The sequence below is a fragment of the Crocodylus porosus genome, unplaced genomic scaffold, assembly GCF_001723895.1.
Source record: "Crocodylus porosus isolate Cpor-Errol unplaced genomic scaffold, CroPor_comp1, whole genome shotgun sequence".
In the NCBI taxonomy this organism is placed as follows: Eukaryota; Metazoa; Chordata; order Crocodylia; family Crocodylidae; genus Crocodylus; species Crocodylus porosus.
This window is the reverse complement of record NW_017728925.1, coordinates 6,881,369-6,904,084: the sequence shown is the minus strand read 5'-3', so window position 1 is coordinate 6,904,084 and position 22,716 is coordinate 6,881,369. Positions and strand designations below refer to the sequence as shown.

At 45.0% G+C, this 22,716-nt stretch overlaps 1 protein-coding gene across 5 annotated transcripts in view; it reads left to right on the top strand.

Annotated features, from left to right (window-relative positions):
- The window catches only part of ASTN2 (astrotactin 2), a 585,314-nt gene that overhangs the window by 323,632 nt on the left and 238,966 nt on the right, over positions 1-22,716 (top strand). For all 5 annotated transcript variants that reach the window (XM_019540648.1, XM_019540647.1, XM_019540645.1 and 2 more), the window contains one exon: positions 21,093-21,259. In XM_019540648.1, coding sequence (XP_019396193.1) covers positions 21,093-21,259 — 167 coding nt within the window. The remainder of the gene's footprint in view (positions 1-21,092; positions 21,260-22,716) is intronic.

Below are 22,716 nucleotides of genomic sequence, written 5' to 3'. Positions count from 1 at the left end.
TCCTCATACTCCCCCAATCCTAAAGCCACTCTATTCAGCGTGGAAGTATTTCCTGTTCCCCCTCCTTGTCTCTGTAGAGGCAGAAGTTAAGTGTCTCTTTACTTATTGAAGATGTTTATGTACAGTATCCTGGAAAGGTCAGACTGGAGTGATGCTGTCTCTGGGGTGGCTTTTTCATTATCCCCCATTTCCAAGTGCTTGGTAAGGACATTTAGTACTGCAGCCGGATGGCGCTGATGTGTTGCAGGCCGTACTTTGCAAAATGTATCCTTACACGATGGTTTCCTCCCACTCCTCCTTTCCCCTTTTCTTCCTTTCAACTTCTCTCACTCTTTTTTTCTGTGGGTTTTTCCTGTTGTTGTTTTGTTCCATTTGCCATTTTGCCCTGACAATGAATATGCCTCCCAGATACTGTCAGAGCCCATCGGAGTCGTGGTTGCTGCAGGCTGCCAGGAAGAGACACTGAGACGCCTCTTCTTAAAAGTCAAGATGTATTAAGATAGAAATTGTCAATAAATTACAGGCCTGGCGCTCCCCACGCCGGCACATGGAGCGGCGGAAATTGAAATCTGTGTCACTCTGGGAAAACGAGGCCTCCCTCCCTACTCGATAATGACTAAATTAGGCTGTATTTAAAGAGAACAAAACAGGAAAGGAACAGGGAATTGGGGGAGGGAGTGGAGGGAGAAGGAATAAGAAATCACCTTGGTGTGCCTTCTGTTCCCTAATGGCTGTGGGGGAGAAATAGAGCAGCCTCCACATGGGTGGAAATCCCTGGCTGCCAAGAGGCACTGGGCACTTGCTTGTTCAGGCTTTCTCAAGGCACAGACAGCCCTGCACACCTTCACACATGCACATAAAAACACTCATGTGTGTACACATGCACACACTTATGCAGGCATGTGACCACTACTGATTTCTAGTCTACATCCTTGCAGCAGAGAAAGGAGATGAGTTGGCTCCATGAATTGCCAGGATCCAGGCCACTCTTGGACAGGCAGAAGAGCCCCCTCCAGTCCCCTTCCTTGCCAGTCTGAGAAGGAGCAGGGATAGCTGTAACAGACGGTGTGAGCTCACAAAGCTTTCATCTCTCCCTCTCATCCTCTCCTTTATTCTCTCTCTTTTTCATCCCTTGCTTCTCATCTTTTCTTTCTCTTCTCTCTCAGCAGCATAAATAGAAAATCCCAGGCTGTCCTGCAGTGTTCGAAAGGGGAGGAATCCCTGCTGGGCTATGAAGCAACTCCAGTCCCAGTGTGCCCAGAGAGCTCCCTAATGAGTGATGGTGGCTATACTAGGAGAAGGGCTGACGTTGTGGACAGCCCCATATTGCTCCATTCACAGGCCTCAGCTGTAGCCTGGCATGAACACCACTGTGCTGGTTGCATGGGGAATGAAGGACTGATCATGGCCTGGGATGACTGCAGGAGAGTTATTATAGCCCTTCCTCTGGGAGAGCTGTTACTCAAACTGCTGCTCCCTCAACCTTTTGGAAATTGTCGTCTTTCTTCTCTGTTTAAATATCAATGGGAGATTGATTTGGGATTTTGGAGGAAAATCAAAGCTGGCTCAATGAGCAGGCAAATTGATATCAGATGATGAATGATCTGGAAAGCTAAGCTCCATAGTCAGACACGCTGAGGGACAATGTCAGTCAGTGGCCGCTAAAGTGAACATTCGCTCATGGTTGACGCTGTGATCAGGAATAACGTGTCATCGGGGTTTGTGCATGTCTCCGGGGAGGATTCTTCAAGAAGAAGAAGTGCAAGGCTTTGTGTGCACTGCAGATGCTTTTGGTGGAGCTCGCACACCAGGGCTGGAGTAGTTCTGCTGGCAAAAACCCTGCTGTGGCCACAGCTCTGCTGGCAGAAGCCACCATTGCCCAGCTGAGCTGCCACTCTTTGGAGGACAGGATGTTATTCAGGCAGCTGAAAAACTTCTCCTGCTAGCACAGTTGTGTCCACATCGGGGGGCCTGGCTGTCTTCATGCTGACGCTGTAATTAAGGCAGCAGCAGCCCCCATAGAGTAGCAGAGCTTCTGATTCCCTGCTGAAGAAGGGCTCATCCCAAGAACACTTGACAGTCATTTTACTAAGCTAGCCTCTGGGAATGGTGCACCAAAACGGGATCTGCTGATAGCGTCCACAGAGCATCATCTCTGAGAGAAGGAAGGGCCGGGGGTGATGATGACCAGGCTGTGGGAGGATCCAGAGCTGAGAGAAGGGAGATGCCTCTAATAATCACTTCTCTGGTTTCTGTTCCACTTAGCTTCCCCTCTTCCTGAGGCAGTAGAGGAGGTAAGGTTGAACAGCATCCCAGGAATAATCCCTTCCTGCCAGACTCAAACCTATACATCCTGTACCAGTCACCCACACCTCTCGGGGTGAAGCCATGGAAGGGAAGGGATGGGCGTATCATGAGGAATTCAGGTTCCTTATGACCCAGCCTTCAGTCCCCATAGGTGGAATGGGAATAGTGCTGCTTCCTCTCTCTGCCTTCTCCATGTGGTTCTTAAGATGGAGGGAGATTAAGACATCTTTTTACAAAAATAAGTGAAATTTAGGTTTATTTTTATGGATTTGCCCGGGTGCCAATCAGATTTTCAGGCTGAAATGTAGCATACTAAGCTTGACAATTTGTTAAGTACTGTCAGCAGAATTGGCATGGAGTTAAGGAGGTACATTTTTTTAAATTGAATCCAAGGGGAGTTCTCTTACTAATGTTAACTCCAGGTGCTTATCAGGGCAACCTTTACCTTGGACTGTTTTTTTTTAAATCAGTGCACTAATTCTTACCCAATCAACAACTTATTAATCTTCTAAGAACCACGTAAGTATATAATCAAAGGTTCATCAATCAAATATAGATTCAGCTAAGGTTCTAGGCATGTATTGAACATAATTTATTCATGCAGTCGTGTAAGCAATTAATATTGACCAGGGTTGGTGGTTGCCTTCTCATTTTCATTGGACATGTTCCAAATTGCTCTCAGCTTTCAATTGTCATGCTTATTTTGCTACTTCCATTGCTATCCAGTAGATGGCATCAGGTCAGGGTATAATCATTTTCTTATCGGAGGCTTTTAATGTTCGATTAATTTCAAGATCCTATTTCTAGATTACCCAAGCTAATAATTGAGGTTGCCCCTTGAAACCCTTTATTTCAGATATCCTTGGTGATGAGCTTCTCTTTCGCAGTATTGCTTTTCCTTTCTTCCCATTTATTGCTTTTCTAATACATTCCAGTCACTCACTCTGCTTTATACTCTTCTCTACATTGTCCTTTCACAGCATCTGATGAAGTGAACTTGGATTCATGAAAGCTTATGATCTCTCTCTACATATGTATTGTATTTAGTTTGTCTATAAAGGTGCATATCTATCCTGCCTTCCATTTCCTTCTTGTACCATATCATTCCTATTTGATTGTTGCTAACCAGGTCTTTGATGGTCACTCAGTATTTAGTAGATCCTGGTCCCTTTGAGTTCTATATATCTTTGATTTGCACAGAATGCAAAACATTGCATTGGAGAAGAAAGGACAAATGATCATGCATGCACACATATTTGGGTAGGTAAATGTACAGTTTTCCATTTGGGATAAAAGACACACTAAAGAAACACACCAGACTATCCATGGCATATTTGATTCATAAGGTGGACAGATGTGCAAGTCATGATTTAGGATAAAAATGTGAATTGCACTTTATGGGAAGAATCAAGGACATACCAGTAACCCACCAAGCATTCATACAGAATCACAGCTTTCCCACCCATTTCTTGATCTTGATTCACTCCCAGTGTACAATGGGCCACTCTGCAGATTAAAAAGTTTAGTTATTCTTGCCTGGTAGGGGTTCTCTTCAGCTTGTGAGAAGAAAGGCAGTTTCATCCACTCATGAATTGCAGGTGTGTAAGACTTCCTGGGGAACCAGTACTTCATGTTTAGCTTAGGTGATGTTCCTCAGAGAAGATATCCCAAGTGTTTGTATTGATCCCCATAGTTTTCAGTTACAAGAGGAAGCTAACATGTTGAAACATCTATACATATGGGTCATTGCCATGGAAAAGAGTAAAAAAGGAACAGAGTGTATGCTTGTCCATGTGTGAGGTATAGACATGTATATGCACAACACATGCATATACACAAACATGGAGTAGGGTTGGAGTGAAAGTCCATAAAATGTATGAGGCAAGGTTTTTGAGATGTCTTTTATTGGACAAACTTTATAGTTGGAATTTCTCTTGGTCATTAAGTGCTCAGACCTGAGGAAGGTTGCTTGGTGCCGGAAAGCTTCTCAGATGCATACATGTATGTATATATATATCTATATGTATGACTGCAATACAAATATCATCTCTCTTTATAGCTCAACAGTATATGCAAGTATATGTGTGCATCTGTTTGCATGTGTATGGGACCCTGGTTTTGATCTGCTGTCTCAGAACTGTTATAATGCAGATGATAAATCATCTCTTGGGACACGGGTTGAGTAGGGAGTTTAACCTTTCAGCCAACTGATATCTTGCAACTTGGAAGTAGGTCACAGAGTTGAGTATGAGCCATACCATTTCATGCAGCTAGTGCTGTACTTTGGCAGCCTAATAGGTCAGTGCAATTTGGGACTGCCTACGCTGCTCATGGAGTACCAAGGAAATAGTCTCTCTTGTTTGCTGGTTCTAGTGTGAGTGCACCTTTGAGATGCCATACCCAGAGCCGTCTTGCCACAGAACAGGAAGGTATGGAGGTACGTAATGCATGGTTCTGCTGAAACCATGCTTGGAACATTGTGCTAGGCGCACCTCACAACCTGAAAGATGCCGAGACATTGCTTTGGCACTTGAAGAATGATAAATGTGCTCAGGTGTTTAGAGAACTCAATTTTGGGGTAAAGAGACTGAAAGATAGCCACCTGAGCTGCAGATGCCTCAGAGGAGAGTGATCTGCAGAAGGTAGAAAAAAAAAGAGAAAATATATTATGTGCTTCAGGCCAAGGCTGCAGGGACAGAGTTGCCTTTGGACTTAAATCCAGAGCTAACTAACCGTGGGCAACTGCATACAAACTGGGATGGTAATTGGGGTTAAATGTCCTGGGTTAGAGCAGATTCACCTGATTTTAAGAGATGCTTCATAGATTCATAGACACTAGGGCTGGAAGGGACCCCAGAGGATCATCGAGTCCAGCCCCCTGCCCCAGGGGCAAGAAGTCAGCAGCAGTCATAGGATCCCAGCAAGATAAACATCCAAATGTGTCTTGAAGGCATTCAAAATATGTGCTTGAACCACCTCCAGCAGCAGTCTATTCCAAACCTTGGCTTCGTGTAGTCATAGGTTTTTTGTGCTTTTTTCTCCCCTGGTGTGTTTTCTTGCCGCCCTCCCCAAATTGTCCTATTCATGTGATTCTGGCCTTAGTGACTCAGGGGCAGTTAATCCTTTTTCCCCTTTTAAAGAAAAGTTTTGATACTCAGGAGGGCAGCATTAGGCCCAGGTATTTAGCTAATTTGTAGCTGCCTTAAGAGCAACCGTGCAACAATGCAGAACATTGTTGTAAATAGCTTAACCCAGCAGTTCCCAAGCTGGGGTCCACAGACCATTTATTAGCAAGACACAGAGAATTGCCTGGTTATATGGTGTTGGCTTGTCCTCTTTGTTTCCAGCTGTTACATCATATTAGAGAGAGCTGCAGATATCAATTAATTATTCCTGTAAGCAATCTCTGTAATTACCATGGGGACATCATGTGATTATCAACAGGAATGGGTTTGTTTGGCTTGCTATTAAGTGGGAAAAGGAGCTGTGTGCCTCCGTGCTGTGAAACTCTATGCTATAAAACTAGTTCAGTCTTGCCATTCTAGACATAGGGGGAAGAAAAATTAGCCACCGTTTCCAAATAGGCGCTTAAGCCTTAGCTCAGCCTGTCTTGAGCTAATCCTTCCCTTTCATTTCTTTTCCACATCATGATGATGGTGTATTCCTGACCTGCTGTAAAGCAATGCAGAAAAATGACTCAATTTAAGACTGTAACCATTGCATATAGATACAGAGTTTTCAATAAGGGCCAAACCACTGGCCCATCCATCTGGTCTCTGACCTCCAACACAAGCCAGAAGCCGGTGTTTCAGATGGAAGCAGATGGGGCGTATAGTTAGAAAGGTGCTAGTTGAAAACACAGAATTTTTATTGTGCAGGAAGTCCAACATTTCAGAGCTTCCTTTCACTGCAAATCAGCATGAAATGATGACATTTCAATATTTACTACAGAATGACAATTCCGAAATATTTTATTTTGGAACTATCAGAGCTCCTTTTTCTAAATCCTTCATCTCAGTGAAGGACTAAACATTTAATTTCAATGAAATAAAAAAATGTCATCCCCATGATATCATTTAGGCTTCATTATACTGCACTCCGTTATTACGACACAACGCGACATGACACGGCACGACATGATACGACATGACAATGGAAAAAAAAATGTAGTGGAAACAAAATGGTTGGATTTTATGCAAACAAAACATTTTATTGATTTCCCTGTGAAACATTACATCTGATCAATGTGTCCTAGTGATACGTTCAATGTAATCAAATCTGCATTTTCTGAAAGCTGTTTGTCAAGATTATTTTTTTTGGTTCACCAGCTCTAGTACTAAAACACCAATCCATTTTTATAGAGATATATGTGTGAGACTCTTCCCAGTCCCTGTAGTTCTTAGCTGATGACCTTAAGTAGAAGAATACTATTTAGTGGTATTGTGGTAGCATCGAAGGGCTCCTATATATGTACACGATTAATCGTGTCTACTGAAGCCTGGAAACTAATGCACTCTAGCAGCCTCCAGCATCACATGCATCACGGTCCCCACACTGAAAAATGGCAGTCAGGTGTTTTAAACTAAGGCTCATTCAATAAGCTCTAGTTCAAAGCGCCCCACCACTATTTTTCAGTGTGGGGACACTGATACACGTGACGCTCCGGGTGCTTTTAATTAATTAGCGCAGCTCTCAGAGGTGTGCTAATTAAAGTCCTCCTTCTCCCCACTCACTAGCACACACACACACCTCCCGGAGTATGTGTAAAAATGCCCTAAGAGCCCCAGGCTTGGATTAGAGTCCCACCATGTGAGGCACTGTCCAGACACAGGACAAAAACATCGTCTCTGCCCCAAAAGGTCTGTAAACTTTGATTCCTGGTATTACTCTGAGTGGCCCCTGATATTAGAACTGATGAGAAAAGTATCTAAGTAGGGGCTAAAACCAAGATTAAATTAGCAGTAACCAGTGGAGAGTTACCAAAAGTATCTGGAAACTTTTCAGAATAGTCAAGAAATGCAAAGCAGCAGGCATTAACGAGAGATTACATGTGCAAAGAGGAGAGGGGAAACAAGTTCTTTGGATGGATGAGTAGAGTGACTGCCATCACGGGGGTGAGTGGCAGATGAAGAAGGCAGAGGCTGGCATATTCCATCAAGCCCAGAGCAAGTCTTGCATGGTTCATGATGCAGTGGGGATGTGATAAAGGTGGGGAGTTTAACCTTGGCTTCTGTGACATTTTAGAGCTGTGCAGTGGGATTGCAGGACGTGGGCCCCAGTGCTGGTTCAGGAAAGAACTTAACTATATTTAAGCGTAAGTAAAAATAAATACTTAGTAATATAGAAAAATGGGGGGGTGGGGGTTGTGTTCCCTCCTGGTCTAGAGAGTTAATAGAAGCTGTACCAGCCCCAGCAAACCTCCCTCCCGGGCTCAGCCTTCACTGACAATTTAAATGGTAACAACAAATATTTTCTCTCAAGCCCAGCTCTCCCAAGGGGAGCCCCTGCAGGGCCTGTCTGGCTCGGACCATCTTTCCTTTTGCTCCCAAAGGAGGCTGCAGCCATACACACATTTTGATTGCAGCTATTTGGACCTGCTGGTCAGCGTGATTCAGCAGAAGTCACCATGCATCCTTGTGCAGGGTTCAAGCACATGAAATCAGGGTGCCTCACTGGACGGATTCTGCATCCTCATGGGGATTTTAAGTCTGTCCACCAATTTGGTCTCTGTGGCATGGAAACACACCGTGGTGTATTACAGCTGCCTTTGTAACATCTAAATGGACTGTGTTCTGATCCTTGGGAGGAAAGCTGACCATGGATTTCAGATTGGCCTGATTTCTTCCACTCAGGGTATTTGCATGGATTCATTTAGCCTCACACAGATGTTGGAGCTAGGCAAGCCCTTGTATCCTCATTCTGAATTTGGGAAAACTGAGGTGCCAGGACAAAAGATTTGACTTCCCAAGATCATGCTTACAGTTATAGCAGACCCGTCCTGCAAGTGGGGAATCCATTGTTCTGTTTCATTTCCAAATCCTTTACTGATCTCCCTGTGATTGTCGTCATGCCGGAAAATATGAGATATTGTGATTCATGTTTAGAAGCCTAAAAACCAGATGGTTTTGATTATTTAAAACTAAAATAATGACTGATGATTTTAAAAAGGAAGGAGGGTGGGGGAAGGAAAGAAGTAAGAAAAGACAATGGCTGTTATTTGAGAAAACAGTTGCAACATCTTTCCCTCTGGAACGAGTTTACCCTCCAGGGGGTCCTGAATATTAGTGTGTAAAAGCTGCTAACAACACAGCAACAGCCAGCTGTGGAGTTTAGCAGACATCATTACTGTGAAGAGGGAGAAAGGATGGGATGGGATGGAGTGGGGGTGCCACTCACAGAGGTGGGAGATGCAAATGATTTTTTTTTTTGGTGTTGAGTAGCTTCCTTTCTTGATGAGAAGCCCAGAGGCAGAGGAGGTCTGAATGACTGGGTCACAGAAGTGATGAGACTAGAGAGCAAGTGGCCTGTCATTTTTTAGCTGGAGATCCTTGGGGAGAAAGGGCTTTTGGAGAGAGAAGGACTAGAGATGCAATTAGGATGGAAAATACTGGCATGACCTTTCCCCTTGTGAGTATGAGGTGTTATTACAGAGCTGAGAAACAAAGAGGTTGCATATGGCCTTTTCTGAGCAAGCTGCCAGTCCCCCAAATATCCTATTTGAAATATATAACCCATGCCCCATGATACCTCAGGTCTCTGCCCCATATCCCCTGTGTTTGCTTCTGAGTGATAGCTGGAGCACCTGCACAATGATCCAAGGCCACCCTGGCTTTCTCATTTGCAAGGGAACTGCTTTGCTGGCTCACAACCTGCAATAGGCTGTGGATGGGCTTGGGATGGGGGAGCAACATGGAGGACAGCTGCTCTGCAAACTGGCAAAGGCAGCAAGCAGTGAGTGTACAGGGGTAAATAACCGGGGTCTCACCAGGAAATCATCTGACCACCTGTGGTGACAGACGTGTTTCTCTCAGGACAGAAGCCCATAAGGCACTGCAAACCTTTCTGGCAGAGTAAGTCCTGCCTTAGAGGCACTTGAAAAAAACAAACCTTAATGAGGACTTGTAAAACTGTGCTTTTTCTGATGGCCACTCTGCTAACGAACTAGAATTCAAAGCATTTCTGGACAGATGAAAGATACATTTCAGTGTTAGTGGCATCTTAAATATAAAATGAGGTCTGATTAATTCTGGAGCGTTTTACCTTGGACACTGTCCCTTCTCTCGCATTAGGGGGATTTTTCTTTTTAATAAAGTAATCTTTATCCTTGTATACTGCCTACATGACTTATAGGCCTGCAATTTTACAGGGGCCTTGTCTTGGCTTCTAATGTCATATCTGCAGTCGACTGTAGACACAAATGATGGTACGGGACGTCCGGCTTCCTAATCTGCAGGTGCTATCAGACAGCTTGATGCCTAAGTGTTGTGCATTGCATCTCTGCAACACCGGGCCTGTATTTCATAGCTCATGCAAATGGGGAGGCTGTTCAACATTTGGCTCTAAAATATCTCAACATCTCACCTCCTCACGTTGCAGCTCGCCAGTGCATGGAATTCTGCTGCCCTGGGATATCGACAGCAGAGGTGCAGTTTGCAAGGTGTGCTCAACAGAACTGGGCTGCGTGAGAAGGAGGCAGGAGTTTTGGAATGCTAAAATTCAGCCTCACAGCACCAATTCCAACCATGTTCTGGAGGACAACTCCTCTGGCTTTGGCATTTCTGCCAATGAACAGCCAATGCTCTTTGCGCATCACGGAGGGTGATGGTGGCCAGCAACCCTGTTCTCTCGGTCCAGTGGGACTCTTAATGGGAAAGCTGATTTCTTCCAGAGGCAGGAACTTCTCAGGAGCTTGCTTGAGATGGTGCAATGCACTCCCTGAAGACCTGCAGACTATCATAGGCCAATCTGCCTTCTGTTCCAGGTATGGAGCCTTCTGATGTGCACGTAGAGCAGTACATAGATTAAAAAACAGCAGCAGAAAAGCAAACCGCCTGGCAGGTCTGTCCCTGTGGGGAGAAGATAAGAGGACATCCACACATGACAAATATTTTTCACAGTGGAAGTTGTTCAGATACTACAGAGATGACTGTAGTATAAGGACTTAGCCAGACAGGATCAAAACAGTGCTCCTTGCAAGGTGTTCCTATTGTGCGATGATGTTTTTCCATGTTAAAAAACCTCACCCAGGGCACCTAATGCCACAACTACAGGCCTATTTGTGGTTTCTCATGTTGGGCACCTACAGTCCCAAATCAATGTTGCACATTCTTCTTACTGGGTTCATTTAGTGAATTTAATGCTGCCAAAAGGGGCTTTCCTTCAAGACTGACTTCTGCCCGTCTACAACATAGCTTTGTCAGCAGCATGGCGGTTCTGTGCCCTATAGGACCACCATTTTTCATAAGAAGTTAGTTCAGTTTCCCCTGTTGGCTTTTCAGAGGCCATCAAGAATTGGGCTAAGCAGTGCTAGCTTTGGTGGTGTTTTGATGCCAGGTGGACTCTTCTCCATTAGAATGGGGTGTCCAATCTGCAGCACATGTGCCACAAGTGGCATGGGCAGCCTCTGTGTGTGGCACACAGTAGATCAGGGAGGGGACAGGAAGCACAGGGACAGATGGGGCAGAAAGCAGAGCAGTAGATCAGACAGGGAGCACAAGGCAGGAAGCAAAGTAACAGATCAGGCTGTTCAAGCAAAGCAGAGGAGCTTGCAGGGAGAAAAATTCAGAGCAGCAGATCCAGCAGGGGAAAGGAATTGGAGTAGCACTCAGAGAGGGTGCAGGGCTAATTTGTGGTATCCCTGCTAAAAATGTTTGCCTTTACTATGTTAATAAATGGACAGAGACCAGCAGTTCATTTCAGATAGGGCACTGAGAAACCATTGACCACCCTCTAACTAATTTGACTAAAACCGGTGACAGATCTTTCTTTATCAGGTTCCAAAGCTCCTTATTAAAAATGCTCTCCAACATGTGCCTTCTGGGGAAATAGCAAAAATATACTATGCATGTGTTATCTAAATATATCTAGACACACAAACATATTTAATGCATTTGCATCCTGTTTCAGAGCCAACAAGCAGATAAACTCACTGCCACTGCACAAATTTTAGTAAAATAATATTCCCTGGCCTGACACCAGCACTTCTGCTTTCATTTCAAACTAAGGAGGGGTTCATGTGGTGGGCTAGATGCCTGTGGGCATAATACCTAGGAATTAGCTCAGGGGTTGTTAACTCTTTTACCAAAGACCAAATCTGAGTCAGTGATCAAAAGTAGTTATCTTGTGCTTGCTCTTTGGTGGCCTATATGATAGGAAGTTGGTGGCCTCATTCTAGCTTGCAATGGGCTAGTACCTACATTACAAAAAGTGCCAGCACAGAAGGCACTTATACCCTCCCCTCCTCTATAGCTTTGGGTAAGAAAGAGTCTAGGTTTGCCTCACAGATAGATGACTTCCCTTGTTTCTCCCATTGCCATCCATGGGTGAATGAGGCAAATTTGCCCTGTTACTATCTAGTTTGTACCTGCTCTGTGATGCATTTCAAGGCTGCATCCATAAACTCAGACTTCTTTGGGCTTTTTATTTAAGGTCCTCTAGGGCCATATTCCAGCAAAATGCTTAAACACGTGCTTAACTTTTAAGTGTTGAAGCCAGTGGGTCTATATTCCTTTGCCTCAAATTAAGTGGATGTTTAAGTGATTTACTGGATCAAGCTAGAATTGCTCAGTGACTTAAAGGGGGTCTGTGGTGGTTTTGTGCTCTTCCTGGATAGGATAGAAGTGGGAAGCCAGTATGCAAGAATGCAGATCAGTGAAAATGCAAATGAGTGGCAGTGAGGGTCAGAGGGTGAGAGACAATGGGTGAGAAACAGGTTGGAGGGTGGGGGAAGGGAAATGGCGACCTGGTGATAAAATGTAGCTGGTACATTGTAGCGAGGTTACCTGGGATATCAGATGTCAGGCAGGTTATAATGTGCCATAAATCCAGTGTCTATATTTAATCCATGATTTGTTGTATCCAGGAGGTTGATGAAGTGAAGTTCGTAAGCTCGTCTGTGAAAGGTGTTCTGTAAATTCCCTTTGAGAATTAGAATGGAGAGATTGGAGAGGGAGTGATTATCTTGTGAAAAGTGGGCATCTACTGGTAGTTGTACGTTTTTGTCTTTGATGGATTTTCGGTGTGCATTCATTCTGGTACACAGTTGTTGTTTGGTTTCTCCTACATATTTTCTATCAGGGCATTTAGTGCACTGCATACTGGATGAGATATAAAACATTTGTGGAGGTGCAGGTGTAAGATCCAGGAATGCTAATGGCTCTGTTGCAGGGTGTAGTTACTGTGGGAATGATGGAGATGTGTTGGCAGGTTTTACATTTCTTGTTATGGTATGGTCTGGATCCATTTGGTGTGTTTTGGGCCACAGGAAGTTTGCTTCTGGTGATCAGTTTGGCCAGGTTTGGTGCTTGTTTAAAGGGAAAGTTGGGTGGTTCTGGGAAAATCTCTTTAAGAAGTCACTCATCTTCTAGTATGGGTTGCAATTGTTTGAGAATTTTCCGTGTAGGTTCCAGGGAGCGGTGGTACGTCATAACTAACAGTGTGTAATTCATGGGGATTTTCTTTTTGTACTCCAGCAACTCCTCACACGGTATTCAGGTGTGATCTATCTCTTTGGAGGAGTGTCCTTGTTGGGTGAAAGCCCTTTTGAGATTTGTAAGGTGACACCTGGAGGTATTGTCCTTAGTGCAAATTCAGTGGTATTGTAGGGCTTGGCTGCACATAGTAGCATTCTTGGTGTATTTAGGGTGATTGCTGGTTCTGTACAGATATGTTTGTTGATCTGTGGGTTTCTTGTATATGGTAGTTTGTATTTTACCATTCTGGATAGTGATCACAGTGTCTAAAAGGAAATGTTGCTGCAGGAGTATTCAAGAGGTTGTCTGATGGAGGGGTGATGATTGTTGAATTTCTGATGGAAATCAATCAGAGATTGCAGGTTTTCAGTCCAAATTATGATGATGTCATTGATATATCTTAAGTATAGCATGGGTTTGATGGTGCCGTCCTTGAGGAATTCTTCTTCCAGGTGGATCTTAAAAAGGTTGGCATATTGTGAAGGCATTTTTGTGCCCATAGCTGCGCCCATCATCTGGAGGAAGTGTTGGTTATTTAAAGTGAAGTTGATGTGTGTGAGGATGAAGTGTATAAGTTCAGTAATATCTTCAGATCGTTACTCGGAGTTGTAATTTTGCTCTTGTAGACGTGTAAGGCAGATGTGGATGCCATCCTGGTGTGTGATATTGGTATATAAACTGGTAATGTCCATGGTGGCTAGGAGGGTGTTGCTGGAAAGAAGGTCCATGTTTTTAAGTTTTCATAGAAATTCTGTTGCGTCTTGGACAAAATGTGCCCTTTTGGGTGATGAGAGTTTTTGGGATGGATTCATTGAAACCTGTATTTCCTCAGTCAGGGTTCCTTGGTTGGATACAAGTCTGCCTGGGTTCCCTTGTTTGTGGATTTTAGGGAGCATGTAAGAAGTCCCCAGAGTAGGTAGTGGTGGGATCAAGTTTTGTAGTTTTTCTTGTGGTTCAGATGGAAATGATTTCACGGTAGTTTTAAGGTGAAACGGGGAGTCGGATCTTCCTCTAATTTTTTGTAGTAGGTGATGTCAGAGAGTTGTCGGTTGGCTTCTTTTATGTAGTCTTCCCAGTTAAGGATAACTACAGCTCCTCCTTTTATCTGCTGGTTTGATTACTGTTTGGTGGTTGGATCTTGGAGGTTTCTGTGGCCCTTTTCCCTGAGAGGGAGAGGTTGATATGGCGTTGTGTGTTGTTGATTATTCCATTGTTCGTTCTTTCCCTGAAGCAGTTGATATAAGGGTCAAGGTTTGAATTTCATCCACTGTGAGTTGGCCAATCTGATTTTGGGTTTTTTTTTGCTTTTTGGGGGGTTGATCTTTTCCTCAATGTTGTCAAAGGATGAAATGTTGTTGGAATTAGATTCATTTTCGTTGTGGAAATATTCCTTAATGTGGAGCTGTCAGAAGAATTTGTCTAGTTCTCCACATTGTAGTATTGTATTAAGGTGTTCTGGACAGAAATGCAGGCCTTTAGAGAGGACAGAGGTTTCTCCCATGTGGTTTTTAAGAAGTAACTGAGGACTTGGATTCACATCCATGCTGCTGACTGCCTCCAGGGCTGGCACACCTTTCCTCAGCACCAGCTACCAGTGCTTTGCAGGAGAAGCTGTGCTTTCATCTCTTCAGTCTCTCCAGCAAAAGAGGCTGCTAATGTTCAGAAAATGCAGCAGAACCATAACATCGGGCAGTTTACTCTTTACAGAACCAGTTTATTAAATATTCTTTTTTAAACTTAATAACAGAAAAAGGAAAAACCCTGTCAGGCAATTTAGCTAGAGAGTTAGTTTCCTCTCATCAGCGGGATTTGTGTCAGTAATGAAGCATTTCTTATGTTTCCAGTGACCCCCTCACCTATCTCATCACTAATGAGCTTTGTAAGTGCAGACGGAAAAGTGTGCCTTAGCTCACTGAAATAAACAGGGACTGGTCAGCTCGTTCCTTCCTCTGAGAAACAACCCAGTGTGGTTTTTAGTTGCTGTTTCTTTAATCTCTCCTTAAAAGAGACCCCTTGCGCCTCCTTTGTCCTGGAGTTAATGGAGGTGAGTCTAGGCAGAGTCACTTTGTTCCTGGCTTATTGGTGAGGCCGAGGACCACGGAGCAGGAACCGGACAGTTTGAATAAGGGCCCAGTCAGACCTTGTTCTTGATGTGGTTTTAGCTCACAAATGCTCGATGAATGGGCGTTTTTGCTGCTGTTGTTTGCTTGAAAGCTAGCAATATGATATGTCAGTGCAAGTGGTTCATGTGGTCTAGAGAAGTGGTTTTCAACCTTTTGTCATTTGTGGATCCTTAAAAAAAATTAATGGAGGCATGTACTCCTTTGAATTGTAAACATGGGTATTCATATACTTTTGATTGATCATAGTCATCTTTTGAGGACCCCCCAGACATAGGTCGAAAACCACTGGTCTAGAGGGCCAAGCAGGTGATGCAAGGGCAGGAGTCCTGGGTTCAATTCCCAGCATTGCCATCCTTTCACTATGTGACCTTGGGCAATGTCATTTGAAAACAGCAATTCCATTCCGAAAACTACCAGTAGGTAAAAATAGCACTTTCTTATTCAGCATATCTGCTCTCCGTGCATATTCAGAGCCCTTTCTGCTGACTGTAGTGACAAAAATAGAGTCCCTTTTTTTACTCCTGTTAGTCTTGCATTGCCAACGCGGGTAAGGCAGAATGAGCTGGAGTCTGTTCCACTCTGTGCATCATCAGCAGAAATGTTTACAGTGGTAATCAGTTCCGCCTGTGCAAACCTATTGATGGCAGTGGAGTTGCATGGTTGTGGATGTGGGTCTGATTTAGCCTGCAGAAGATTTCTGGTGGCAGGTGATGAGCAGGGAAGCAGGAATCTAACTCGTCTCTGAGTTCCCAAGTAGATTTTGCAGAGCCGGGGATCAAGGAATGGAAAGAAACATGTCTCGGTATCTACATTGAGAAGACTTGTGAGACAATAAACGTGGACCCCAAGGTTACCAGTTTGACCATCGCTTTTCAGAACAGAACTCTTCTCCATGCTGTTTCTTTCCCTGTAAAATGGGTCAAATCCTTGCCCCACCATCTGGGTGGAGAGGGTTACCTTTTTTAGCTGTTCATAAAATTATCTTGGATCTTTGGATGAGCAATTCTCTACAAGTTTCAAGTGTTCCTTTGAACTTCGGAGGTTTTTGGTCCTATCGGTTCTGATTAACTTAGTCCCAGAGGTTGGATCGTTGTTTTTCAGAAACCTACCTAGCAATTTGGTGAGACTGTTAACCTATATGGAGAAAATAGAGTAGATGCTCTTAGTATTACAGTTACTGCATGAAGTCAGCTGGCTGGCATGGTTACGGTGCCTTACCCTGCCTACTCCTACCCTGTGCAGCTTGGCTTTTATGGATGGTCTGGTAAAGGTTGTGTCACCAGTGATAGCCCAGATAGAAATATTGGCTGAGTGGGCTATTGATTTTATAATCATTTTCATATGCAACCCTCCCCCACCCGTGTCACTGCAAAGGCAGATCACAGATTGAACTGCGGTTGAATTGATGTGGGATTGATTAAAACTCACAGTAATTATGGGCTCGCTGTTGCCCAAGCCAGGCAAATCAATGTCAGCAATAACGGATATGGTTCTTTATTAAAGCTCAGAAAATACTCATCCAGCACTGTGTGTGTATAAGCCCACCCAGGAGCAGAGACCTACCTTCTAGAGCTGTCTGTAACATGCACGTGCAACCTGGGGGCTCATAACCATATGACCCATGGCCACCCTTTCCAGGTAGCCCCTGGCTGAAGGCAGCGTGAACAGGGTAACAGCAAATCTGACCAGCCACAGACTTTAGTGACAAGCCAGCAAAGTTCTGTGCATCTGTCAAGGAAGATGCAAGTACATTTACAGGGGCCAAATCCCTTGAGACGCTGAGTAATTCCCATTGACTACAGAGAAACATCCATAATGTTTCCACAGAAGATGAGGATCCTCAGTACCTTTCCGGATTAGACCTTATATAATAGTGAGGTGGTGTTTAACACTGGTGAAAGTAGTTCAGATAAATGCAGTCCCTTGCCTAGGCAGCCATCCAGTTCATAGCAGATTGCCTTACACCAAGGACCCCACTCCCAGGGGGAGAACATAGGTTATTTTCTGTGTATCCTTTGGAAGCCCTGCTCCTCCCATCTCTTGGGACAGAGACCAAGAAAAAATCTGAAGAAAATTCTTGGAGACTATGTCCCCTCATCAGAGCTAAATTTGCCTGGTGTGAAAGTGGAACATGGAGCTTGTGGTAGCTTTATGGCTCTTGGGACTCTGCAAGGCCTGGGACTGCCAGGTGTAATCCACGTTCCCTGTGGCCAGTGTAGGTTGCCCTCCCTGGCCTCACTTGCAAGAGCCAAGGGGCTGGCACGTCAGCAGGTATAAACTAGTGGCACATCAGCGGGTCTAAACTAGTGACACATCTCCACTGAAGTGAAGGGATTTTTGGCAGCTGGGATTTGGCCTAATTCATCATGATACCAATATGAAGGCAGAGACTATGAAGGTTGCCTGTCCCCAGGTAGATGGGTGTATCCCCCATTAGTAGCATACACGTTTAGGTCCCACTTTAAAAGCTTGAGATGTTAAGGAGCCCATTGCTACCTGGAACACTTGGCTCATTAGTTTGGTCAACAGCATCTCCTGTGTTTAGACCCAGAGGAGCCAGGCTCAGTTCCTGCAGATAGTTCATCACAGCATGAGGGAGAGTACCCCACCCCAGGCAGAGTTTACCCTCACCATAAAGTACAGAAGGGACTAAGAGATTCCTTGCCTTTACAAAGTGATCCCTTGACCCATTTCCATATACAGGGTATGTGTGTGTGTGCGTGTGTACCTCAATCAGCAGTTTTAGCAATAACATATCACTACGGATCTACATAGAGGAACCAAGATTCCCACTTCTTTGCCTTGCATTCATTGCTGCTTCCCTCTCTGCCCCCCGGGCAAAGATAGCCATCTCCCCTTGGTCCTTGCCTCACCTATTCTGTATCCAGAGAAGATGATTTCCAGTGCTTGTAGCACAAAGCCCCAAGTCTGTGCATTGTGCCTTGCTGAGAGAACTTCCTGCTGTACTGTAACAGCTGGTTTGTGAGCTGGCTTCCCAGAGCCCAGGGCTAAGGCTGAAGGAGGGACTTTATTTTAGAAATTTCACAGCAAGCTATTTACATTCCATAATTAATGCATATTAGAAGGCATAATTACAAATAGACACAAACCATGCTTCCTGGTGATTAAAATATCAAGCTGGGGAAATGTTCTGAGGAGCGGGCTCCAACCAGAAAGTAGCTGAGAGTGTGTGGGAAGGTGCCTCAGGGTGAACCTCCAACACTTCAACCTCCTGTTAGCTAACTCAGCCTCAGAGAAGATGGCAGAGTCTTTCTGCATAGGCAGGAGAGAGGGCTCCTACCTCCTTACTCCGCTGCCTTCCTCAGAGTCACCACTGCTGCTTCAGGAGTGAGGGCAGCAGGCAGCAGCTCATGAACGAGTCTGCAGTCTCCACAGGTGTGATCCTAAGGCAAGAGTTCAGATAGGATGTAACCCAGGGCCCCTTGAGGTCAGTGGAAGGACTCCTGTTAACTTCAGCAGGGTATGGCTCACAGCCCTGCTGGAACAGTTCAGACCTTATAGTAAGGAGTCTCTGTTTCAACCGTTCCTGCTCATCAGCATTCATCCTGCCCAGGAGGGAGAGAGGAGCTAAAGAAGGAAGCTTAGCATATAGGGATCAACCCAGGGCTTCTGCAGCTTCAACATGCCGGCCACTGCACTCAGTTAACCCTTTGGTCCCTTCCAGGTACAGTATTTGTATTTATACCTCTTTGCACAGGTCCTACTATTACTCTCTCTGTAGTGCAGAGCAACTAGAAAGGGGGTGCGGGGATGCATTCGCTCTCTCACAGCCACACCACACAATTATTCTGAGCCTATTTTTCCAGACTGCGTAGCACTCGCATGAGGCAGACGTTCTCCCTTTGCATCTATTGTCACTGTGTGTACCAAAACAGCTCATTGCATCATCTTCCTCCTTCTCTGCTTCCTTGTGCCTACAGAGGCCTGCAATTGCCAACGCTTCCAGTCCTTGCTCCTTCCCCACCACTGGACTTGTTCTCACCCTCCCTGCCTTGTGGACAGAGAAGGTGTCAGATTCCAGTGCCATTCCCCTGCCTTTGCTGCCATGTATAGGGAGGTCTGTCTCTCGGTGCACTTTTTTTGCACTGCCCCTTCTCCAGGGACAGAAGAGAGGAAGCCAAGTGTCCATCTCTCTCTCAACAGCTCAGCTGCAGGGAAGGCCACAGGGGAGGGTGGAGAACTGTTTGGAAGTTCATGGCTTCTACCATCTGCTACCTCTGCATTTGCCCTGCAGGCAGGCTGCACCTCCTCACCTGCATAGGAATTTATAAGTAACCACTCAAGTGAATGACATTTTATTTGGAGAAGCTAGCAACTGGGGGGGAGGGGGGAAGGCTAGGGCAGAGGGCAGGAGCATCTCATTAAATAGCTGATCAGCTCCAGGACTATTCTGGTATTTGTCTCTGCAGTCAGAGTTCACCTGTTGAACAGCTAAGAGCCTGATGACCAGCCATCAGTCAAGCCTGGCAGCTTGTATCCGGAGAGGAGCCCCAGTGGCAAGCAAAAGCGGGAACAGTGATCTCCTGAACTTTTATTAATATGTACGACATTTTGCTCCCATGGAAAATTGATTTTCTTTTTTAAGCACAAAGTATAGCGGTTTTATAACCTTTCTTCAGCTTGACAGAGGCCATTTATAACCTGCCTTCATTGCTACCTGTACAAGCTGGGGTCTAACTCATCTTCAAGAACGCCTTAATGCATTTTTAATTGTGAGCTGTTCCTAGGCAAGATGTTTTTTTTTTTTTTTCCCCAAGGACTGACCTGCCTTTTTTGTTTGGAGGGTGTGTGTGTGTGTATGTGCGTGTGTTGGGAAGGTAGGTGGGGGGGGGGGGCATGTGTGGCTGAAAGAAAATAATTAAGTAACAAAGGTGGAATGGGAAAACACTTTCATCTGAGTGACAGCTAATTGGTGGCATTTGGTGCTCACTTGTTTTAATCTTTGGGGACAGGAAAAGCCAAGTGGAGAATTGAAATTAAAATGGAGAACCAGGTCCCTGGCTTGTTGCAAATCAGCGTAGCTCTGTTGACTTTGCTGGAGTGACTCCAATTCTCATCAGCCGAGGATCTGTCCTCCTACAGTCCTCCATCTTCCCTGACAACCTGGAAGGGGCTGTGCTGCAGTGGCAAGAACCTCTGCACAACTTTGCTTGCTACAGAGATGCATTGAAATGCTTCCTTTAAAAAGCAGGGCTGAGGATCATTAATAGGAGTAATGATAAGCACACATGTGTGAGCTTAAATGAATGACTAATACAAGGCCTAAATTCCCCCTGATTTCAGTAGAGCCATGATCCAATTCACTCAAAGCCTCTTAATTGGGATTCCCTTGGTACACCATGTTTTTTAGTATCAAAATTCTCATTCCTGAGTGCTAGGAGGCCTTCTGGGGAGCTGCCCCCAATGCAGAATGGCAATGTGAGATGGGGGAACTCAGCATCTCATGAGAACAGGCTATGAATGAAATGTGTGTGAAGATTTTTCCAGTTGTGCTGGTCAGATCACATTGCGGGTGCCTGCTTTTAGCTCTCTCGTGCACCTGAGGCCCAGAGAGGTGAAATGATTTGCAAGAGGTAACTCAGCCGCATGACCAGGAGCAGAACTCAGGTGTCCAAGTGCAGTGCTTGTTTCCATCCATGAAGCTCTGCTGACTCCTCAAGTATATGAACCCATGGAGACTTGAATTCAAGGTTGCATACAGACTCCTTTCACATTGATGACAGGAAGAATGTGCCATTGATGTAAGGAGATGTGACTCCAGTAGAGCTGAGCCTGCTTACCCCAGTCAGGAATTTAGCTCCCTAGGGTGAAGAGTTACAAGGGAGCATGGAGCCATGTCCTTCATACTGGTTACTTCCATGTGTCTTGCAGAGAAAATGCTAGGCCCTGGTCCTGGGACCTCTGAGGGTAAAACACACCAACTACCTTACCAGGTTTTCTCTCACTGCAGTGCCCAGAGGAGCTGAGGCCCATGAAGGATGGCACCGGCTGCTATGACTACTCCAAAGGGATTGACTGCTCTGACGGCTTCAACGGTGGCTGTGAGCAGCTGTGTCTCCAGCAGACCCTTCCTCTGCCGCATGATCCCTCATCCAGCACAATCTTCATGTTCTGTGGGTGAGTTTCTTAGAACGGTTACAGCAAAAGCTTTTTCTCTGGGATTTTCCATGAATCACCTCAACTGGATCATTGCTTTCCTCTCCATATCTTTCCTTTTCCTTGGATTTCTGTTTGTCAGAGTTGTATCTGGATAGCCATCTCTCTCCATTTATGTAATTTGACATGTGTGGCATGGAGGGAGTAGCAAGAAATATAGTGGACCACAGCAATGCACATATGATGCAATTAGCCTACATATAACTATAGTTGTGTCCCAAGAACATGTGCAGCCCAGAGCTTGCCTCTTTTTGTACAAGTTACAAGTTATTGTCCATGTTGTGTGCCTCTGGGAAGCGGGCATTTTTCACAGGGGTGCAGGTATGGTCAGGTATGCTTACAATTTTTTAGGGCAAATGTATGCACATGCTGGCCTGCAGCAAACCACACCAACATAGATGTACACATGATAACAGTGAATGCATATGGACAGAATATTCCTGTCTGATTTTTCTCCTCTGTGGGGGGATGTATCTCAATTAATCTTTGCTTTATAAATCCCAAACCATTTTCTTCCTGAGTTTTGCAGGCTTTGTTTGTTTGGGGCTTTTTGTGCTTTTTTATTATGTTTTTTTCTTATGCATTTCTTAAAATAGAGTTTCATCCCAGATTTTGGCCAGGATCCTGCAACCCTCTGCAATTCAGCATTTTCTCTAAGGAGAATCTCCCCGACTATAGAAGGGAGCTGTGTGATTATCTGGCTTTATAGTGCACAGCTGCAAAATACAGCCATCCATTACCTGAGCCATCCTAAGAACTGCCATGGTTCAGAGGCTGTGCAAACGGTAGCACCCTATCAGTGCACATCTGTATATACATGTGCTCAAGATGCCATCCTTTAACCCACTTCAGTCCTTGCAGCTTCAGAGTAAAAGGTGATAAAGAGCCAGGGAGGGAGAAAGAAACTGCACAGTGAATGAAACATCTGAGCCTTATCATAACTTGGAGAGGAGCAAAAATTTATGGGGCAAGAAGGATTTGAAAAGAATGCACTGAATTATTTTCAGTGGGTTCATCCAGCCAGCTAGAGGCACTTATCTCCACTGGATCTGAGTGTCCACACAGAACAGTTCCTTATATGCATGCCACACCATCGCATGCAAGAAAGAAAAGGCACACGGCAGACTCCTATACAGGGGAGGCAGCATTTACAGTCCCAACCCAAAAGAAGTCTGAGGCCATTTTGGGACACATAAACTAGTTTCATAGTTGGTAGGGTCGGAAGGGACCTGAGCAAATCATCGAGTCCGACCCCCTGCCATGGCAGGAAAGAGTACTGGGGTCAAACCACCCCGGTAAGGTGTTCATCTAACCTCCTCTTAAAGACCCCTGGGGTAGGAGCCAGCACCACTTCTCTTGGAAGTTGGTCCCAGACCCTAGCCGCCCTGACCGTGAAGTAGCGCCTCCTGATATCTAAC